The 8,516-nt window shown below is 25.6% G+C and overlaps 1 protein-coding gene across 1 annotated transcript; it reads right to left on the minus strand.

Annotated features, from left to right (window-relative positions):
- Positions 1–3,451: 3,451 nt before the first annotated feature.
- LOC106767983 lies at positions 3,452–4,321 on the minus strand. The gene has a single exon (XM_014652947.2). It carries the CDS (start codon positions 4,168–4,170, stop codon positions 3,607–3,609), a length of 564 nt encoding a protein of 187 aa, XP_014508433.1. The 5' UTR covers positions 4,171–4,321; the 3' UTR covers positions 3,452–3,606.
- Between the last annotated feature and the right edge of the window lie 4,195 nt (positions 4,322–8,516).

An 8,516-nucleotide genomic window follows, 5' to 3' on the forward strand; every position in this document is an offset into this window, starting at 1 on the left:
TTTAATAATTATTAAGAAATAAACGTATATTAAATAATTTTAAAATTTTAAATTAAATTAAACTATTATTAAATTTTAAATCTCAAAATTGAAATTTAAAAAATTTATAAAAAAAATTGTATAGATTTTAAAGTCTATTAAAATGGTGTAGGATGACTATAATAAGAGAGAGAAAAAATTAGAAAGGTGTAGGTTGACTTTAATAAGAAAGAGAAAAAATTAGAGAGGTCAGAATGACTTTATGAAAAAAGAGAAAATATTAAAATAATATTAATTAAGGTTAAAATAGTAATTTTTGGAAGTACAGGATGAAAGTTTGGAGGTGTATGATGAAACACCCTATCACAACATTAATAGGAGACAAGAAGAAAAACAAATCTGATGATCAATTATCTATCATTTCATTTTAGAAAAGGATTACTTTTTTTTTAACTAAAACTAAATTATAAATATTAAAAATAAGAAAAAAAGCTTTATATGAAATTAATTTTATAAATTAAGTCATGTAATAAATAATCCGAACTTATAGAAAGTTAAATTAGTTAAATTTGATTGTGCTTTCCTGAAACTACTTTTAAAAAGATTATCTAAAAAATCTTATACAATTAAGTTAAAATAAAGCAATGTTAAGAGTAAAAAACCCGTGTTATTTAACTTTACTTTAATTTTTGTTTCTATTTAAAAATGAATTGTTTTAAAAGTATAAAAATATACCTTGCGGACCAAATGACAATTCCGTTCCACTGTCAGATGAATGAGCGGCTGTGGTGTAGAGTTAACATGTGTGATTGGGAAAACGAGTCTTTATAAAATAAAATATAAATTATAAATTATAAAATTTGTTAACATTACTTTATATATAAATTATTTATAAGTTATAAAAATATTAATTTAATTTGAACAAAACAAAAGATAGAGAAGGATGTGTGAAATATCACGATTCAATCTTTTGAACCACTCTTTCAATCTGAGGTGTGTGGTGACATCGGTGCTTTGAAACAAAATATGTGTTGTCTTAAATTACAGTCAATCTAGTTTCATGTTTCTCCTCTTTTCATGTAACAGAAAATAACTATTGAAAATGCGTGTATAAAAAAAGTACACAATCGGTGGAATTTGTCGTTAAATGGTTATTGTTATGTGTGTATTTGGACGTCCAACATTCTCCAACATTTTTTTCCTTAATAATTTTGTTTCACGCTCTGTGTGAGAGAGACTGCTCCCAAAACCATCACCTCACAAACTCACTCACTAAAATAATATTAACTATATAACTATTATTACAGGTAGAACCTACTAAATATACTATAGGTTTAAATTTTGTTTTGGTTCCTAAGTTAAAAGTAGATGTTCAGTTTAGTCTCCATTTTTTAAAATGTAAATCTTTGGTCCCTAGTTTATAAAAAATGTATTAAATGAGTATTTTTTGACTTGAAATACTGTTTTTGGTTGTTTCTTAACAACTGTTACATCTTTATATTGGTTTGATTTGTTTCTTAAGAATAACATCACTTTAGACTGCTCTTTGTACTTTGACCATGAACATCAAAAAAGGACTCATTTGATAATTTTTTATAACTTCGGAACCAAAGACTTACATTTTTAAAAACGAGGACAAAACTGAACATCCTCCATGACTTGGGAACCAAAAAGAAGTTTAAACCTATACTATATTTTATTAAAAGTTATATATGTTTAGTTTAATTCTTCAAAAAATTAATTATTTTCTGTGATCACATCACTTTAAAGTCAATAAATTGTTGAGGATTGATGATAAAACTGAAATATAATTTTAGATTATTTTTCTTTGCAACAACAGTTTAAAATTGGTTTAGTGATCTTATCTAACAAGACAGTAAAAATATGAAATTTGAATTTTAACTACAACTAAAAATGATTAATTAATTCTTATATATATATATATATATATATATATATATATATATAATGTTACTGTATTTTTATAAATCAATTCAATAAGTAGTTTATAAAGACTATTAATAATGTTTTACATTTAAAAAAACAATAGTTCATTATGTTGCTCTATTTTATTTTAAAATATAAATAAATATTTATGATCATCTCACTTGTTTATAGATATATTCTATTTATATTTTCACCCTAAAAATGATATAATAGTAGTTGACAATTAAATCAAGATAATTAAAAAAATGTGATATAAGTGTTTCGGCCATGTTTAGATAGACTTTTCTCATAAAAATTCATGAGAGAAAAAATGAAATTAAATTAGGATTAGTCTATGAACATATTAAGTTTACAAACAAATGAGATAAGATTTCCAATTACCAGTTTGCAACAATTATTATTTCATTTGTCTAGTTAGTTAGTTTGCCGTTGTATTGCTTCATCGTATTTACAAATATGATTTCAAGTTGGATTTTTAAAATAAATCATCTAAAAGATTTGCATATTTATATAAAATTGTTTAGTAATATAATATTATCTATTTAAAAAAAAAAATCTTACAAGTGATTTTTAGAAAATTTTTATCGTCTGGATAAATATGAGTGAAGCTTGTTTTAGGGTTCTGAGTGTAAATAACTAAGATAACAAAACTTGTGAATAGCTTAAGGGCAATTATTGTATGTGTTGGTATATTCTCAAAATGATTGAGAATATTACTCAATTCCGAAATCCTATTACCAATCACAACAACTTTACATACTTACCACTTCAATCTTTCATATTCCCCCACTCATTATTTGTTAGTGAATGAGAATTTACACTGTTTTTTGCCGAGCTTTTTCCAAGATGAATAAACAAATATAATTAAGATAAATTTAACAAAAATACATATATGTACATGTTCACCAACATTGGTATTTCCTCTAAATGAAAATTAATAGTGGGTTTATTTTATGTATACATGTTAGAAACAGTAAATAAAGAAATCAACTTCTTCTTTTTTTATTTGGAAAATTAATTTATTTACGTGGTTGATAGATGGAGAAGAGGAACTTATATTTTTATTGATCTCTTTTTCATTTTTTATAAAATCCATCAAATTACATTTTCAATATTTTTTCCCTTTATTTGTTACGTACTTATACCTTACAAAATAATTAAACATCAAAATAATTTTGTAACTGTTTTTTTATATTATTAAATCATAGTATTTAAATATCAATTCAATACTAAATTATTTTTCGTAAAACCTAATTTAAAAATAACTTATACAGTTTAGAAGACAACTTATACTCCTCTATCCGTTTTAGGAATTAAATTAAGAGTTTGCTTAAAACTAATTCGTGTATGGAGATCAAACAAAGGATCCATGAAGTAAAGATAATCACATGTTAACAATTTTTTTTATAATAAATTATGAGAAATTATTTTATATTTAAAACGAATTATTAAAAAAAATTATAAAAAAATTGTAAAAAGAAAATTGTTGAAAAAATATTTTTCCTTAAACAAACTAAATACGAATATAAACATCGGATGGATGAAACATAGGGAAAGTAAACTTGCTTTTTAACATTTGTGTTTCAAATAACCATACACTATCTCATAGTCATAATTTTCCAAACCACTACACTACTATCATATATATACATTCTGAATTATAGTGGTAACAATAATAATTCAGCAGCACACACATGCATCTAAACCAATATCTAATATCCTACGGTGAAGAACACGGTGTTTGCTGTCTCTTCTGCTACCAAAACTGAACCCAGCATCCCAAAACCGCACAACGCCGCCGTTAAGCGCCGCCAAATCTTGACACGTGTACCACCCTTTCTCGTTTTCTCCCATTCTCATCCTTAACAGTCTTTCCCAGCTCTCCCACCATTCTCCTCCTCCGTCAATCTCCTCCCAATCCTCCGTCACTGTCTCCTCGCTCTCGTATTCTCTCTCACCCTCGTAGTACAAGCTAAACTTCCCCTTCCTCACTCCGTCAACGTCGACGTCAGGCCCATTACCAACCACAGTTGGGCTCCGAACGCACGCTGGCGCCGTGACAGCAACCGGGTCGGACTCATCCAGAACGGGGTGATCGGGCGATGGGAGGAATTCTGACTTGGGTGGTGGGATCCTCCAGAAAGTAACGGCGAGCCAGGTCCAGAAATTGTTGATGAGAGTGATGAAACCGAATGATAGATAGTTGAAGGCTTGAGCCTCGAGAGGAGAAACAACCTTGCTCATGGTGCGTGTGTGTGTGTGTGAGAGAGAGAGAGAGAGAGAGAGAGAAAGAGAGATTGAATTGAACACGATGAGAAATGTGGTGAAGATTGCTTATTATATGACATAAATGGTTGGAGAATGGGATCTTACATAAGATGCTCCGAATCGACACCTAAGATGCTTCTTCAATTATGGTACAGTACATTCCATCACACATCCCAAAATTATCAAACTAATAGTAATAAAATAATGACACCTTGGACTTTCGCTGAGTTATGTGTAAGTCTAATATTTCATGCCATGTTTTTACTGGGCGAACATTTCAAGGTATATAACATAATATTTACTCTCTCTTTTTTTTCTTTTCAAAATTCAATTAATAATATTAAATTTCTCTACTCAATTTTTCTGGTACTCTAACATTTTCCAATAAAGCATCTTTTCGTGTTAATAATGTATAAAGAGAATAATAAAAGTAAGCTTTCCATTCTTAAAATTAATCTCTTCAACTTTTCCTCTGCAAAAATGGCGATGATGTAAGTGACCATGGCAATAGTGGTGTGGCGTGCATTGATTGATGAAGAGTAGATTAGTTTATTTATATTAGTGCGGCGGTGTATTTAATAATTATGCGGAGTTCTAGAAGCAATGCCTTTATGGGTAGTTGTATCCACCCAATATGCAGCACTAAATTGGGCCATAATTATATTAGCCCAGTGTTGACAAAAAGAAAACTGTTGTTGGGTTGTACTGCCGATGATGTATATAGTGTATATGTTTGAATGGGTGGTGTGGTTAGTTGAGAAAAATTGGAATTTGAGTTGTTGGGCTTTTTAATTGTTTGGGTCTAGAATATTAAAGAACCAAAAAGGAAAAAAATATAGTAAGGAGTGAACTTAGAAAAGATAGGTATATCCTTAGCAAATTTTCTCAAATTTCTCTCTTGGTGACTATAATACCGAGAAGGAAAAGTAGACCATCAAGTTTGGATTGTTACTTTGTGCTGAGTTTTCTCATCTCATACTTAAATTGAGATGTACAATGATTTTATGGTTTTTAACTTATTTTTTATGGTTTGATGAATATGCTTATTTACTTCTACCTCGTGTTTAAATAAGATATTTATATAATTCTAAAAATTTGAAATTTATATTTTATTTGTTTGTAATTGATTTTTTATTTTGAAATATTTTGTTTGGATAAAATAATTAACCAAATTTAAATTCATCATATAAATGAATTACTTTAATAAATTATCTCATTAGAATGCAATATTAAGTGATATAGATTTTTTTTTATAACTTTCATTTACTTTTTTTTCCTCTTCAAATTATAGTTTTATTGATTAAGATAAAGAAAAGTAGTGTTATTAATTGGTTAGAAATTCATGATTGATTTAAAAGATACATTTTGATTATATGAAATTGAATAGGAAAGTTTTAAGTGATTTTTATATATAATTTATAGGTAGAAAAAGATAATAAGCTTTAGTGATTATAGGTTTAAAATTCACCGAAGAATAGTTATACTTGTAATTGTTTTGAAAGTTAGTTAAAATAACACAAGTCGTTATTAATATTTTGAATTCAAAGAGAGCATATTTTAAAATTTCACCTAAGTTATGGTATTACCTTATAGTGCAAGAACTTTAATTGGAATGTGTGTTTTTGACTTTGAAATTAAGAAGTTCAAATATTGTACGTGGGAGGAAAACGAAATTAATACTTTGACTAAAATTCCCTTTTATCCTATTTTCCTGTTTTTGTTGCAAATATGCAATAGTTTTTATTTCCAATACAGTTCTATGTTAATTTTGATTTAGTTCCTTTTATATATTAAAATTGTATAAACAATGTTAATATCCTTTTATATATATATATATATATTAGTTCATAGTATATTTTAATTAATTTTAATTTCAATTTTATTCATGTATCAAGTCCGTGTTATATTGTATTATGTAATATTATCATCATTAAGTGTTAATATTAATACAGTGTGTCATCAACAAAATAATTTCAATTTTAGCATTTATAATTGATAAGGTATAATATAACATGTTAACTTTATTTTTGCTTTTCATTATTACTTTATGTTATATTTACTACTCATTTAAATATAACTTAAAACGAATTACTATGTCCTTCCACTATGGATCTCTTATAACACAAAAAAAAATTAAGTCAATGAAGTGAAAGCGAAATTGGAATCGATTCCAACATTATGAGAATTGATTTCCTTATCATTACATCACATTGAAATCACAAATACGAAAATGATTCTTATCTTCAAATTTGTTTTCACCTTCTTTTTAAGAAAAGGATAATAACTCTTAACAAACACAACATTAATATCAATCTTTTATTTTAAAATTTGTCAAAGGTTTTAACTATTGATATGATTTTTGTGTCCTGGAACACATACAAATGGACTTGACTTTGACTATTATATCAATAATGTATTTTCTAATTTAATTTTAATATGATTTTAAATACTAAACTCTTATACTTTCTAATTTATCATATTTATTTGTGTGTAAGGTATAAGTGACGACGATGCATTAAAATGAATATAGACTATAGAATAAATGAAAGACAGACTAGAATAAAAATCATATGTAGAATTTTGCACTAAAAATATATTTGTTTCATTTTTTTTATATAAGTTAACTATGTAATTTCATTTTGGTGATGTTTGACTCTTTTTTTTTAAGTTGGTAATTTAGACGGGAGGCGTTCCAGATTTATCACCACTTAATATATATATATATATATATATATATATATATATATATATATATATATATATATATATATATATATATATTAAATTTGGATATTTTCACTCAAACTTTTAGTGTGTTACACTTTTCTGAGTTTTTTTTTAGAACTATATACAATCACTTATTTAGATATAGAAAAGCGGCAAGACAGTGATTTTAATTGTCTATACAAATAATTTAAAATAATAAACCTGAAAAATATTACCACTCAACTTTATATTTTTTCTTACTAGTTCAAAATTCAACACAAGACCGCATGCTTTTATATATCTGAATTATTTTAAAATAATAGGGTTAAGTATGTTTTTTTCCTTAATTTTCAATAAAAATTGGAATTAGTCCATCTTCAAAACTTTGAATTAATTTAGTCTCCTAACTTTAGAAATGTATGAATTTAGTCATTTTAACTAAATTTTGTTAGGTTTATTTGACGTTTCAAGCATGTTTCATGATAATATTTGGATTGTTTACATTGTTTGACCCATTTTTACTTCAATGTTAACTGAAAAACGTATTTGAAACATCAAATAAAGTTAGTAAAATTTGATTAAAATGACTAAATTCATACATTTATAGAGTTGGGAGACTAAATTAGACAAAAATTTTGAAAAAAGACTAATTTTAATTTTTATTGAAAATTAAGAGAAAAAAACATATTTAACTCAAAATAATAAATATGATGGTCATCTTTATATTTTTAATATTATTATAAAAAAATCTATTGTATTTCGGTATACAGTGAAACAGGTCTAATAGTAGAAAACCCATCTTAATTTTTAAGATGATTATAAATACAAATATATTTGAATTATTGGTGTTAATGTAACTGCTGAGTCATGCACATATAGTTTTTGACTTTTGTTTCATAAAGTGATAATAATTGTTCCACGTAATTTCCAGGGAGATTAAATGGCAGCTAAATTGGTTATATAAGTCAAACATAATAAAAACGAAGCAAAAAATAGTATTAGTAATAGGTGAGAATATCCTTAATAAAAGTTTAAAAGTGGTAATGATAATAATCAATAAATTAATGATTTTTTTTCATCTATTATCCACCAGTCAAACTTCATGGTAAGAATCACATTGAAAAATAATTATTAAAAAAAAATCGACAAATATACATACAAAATATTAGACCATGGCATAGCTAACAATTCTTTAGACTAACAATTACAAAATATTTTCTCATTTAAAATTAAAAATCACGCTAAATTTACAATATCAGGAATCATAACAAGGATTCTTTATAATAAAAAATATTTCAATGCTAGATCTATCACTTTAAGGATATTAGATAATACTGTGTTTTAATACATTTTAATACAGTCTATCTTAAAAGAGTATGGTCTATTGATTTGACTAGTGTGTATTCTCTAAAAGTAATATTTTATTTCTTTTATTCATGATCAATATATAATATTATATATATTACACTTCTTTTTTTGTCAATTTTTAAGTTTATTTTTATATCAAAATAATTATTTTACAAATTTTACTTTTTAAATGATATATTTAACAGTTTTTTTTTTTAATTTAATTAGCTGTTTTCTTCTAAAATTTAATTAATTTTTAAAAAATAACT

Source organism: Vigna radiata, chromosome 7 (assembly GCF_000741045.1).
Source record: "Vigna radiata var. radiata cultivar VC1973A chromosome 7, Vradiata_ver6, whole genome shotgun sequence".
In the NCBI taxonomy this organism is placed as follows: Eukaryota; Viridiplantae; Streptophyta; class Magnoliopsida; order Fabales; family Fabaceae; genus Vigna; species Vigna radiata.

Bases quoted from the DNA above. Each gene is read 5' to 3' on its own strand.
- LOC106767983 (XM_014652947.2), bottom strand. From the start codon at position 4,170: ATGAGCAAGGTTGTTTCTCCTCTCGAGGCTCAAGCCTTCAACTATCTA.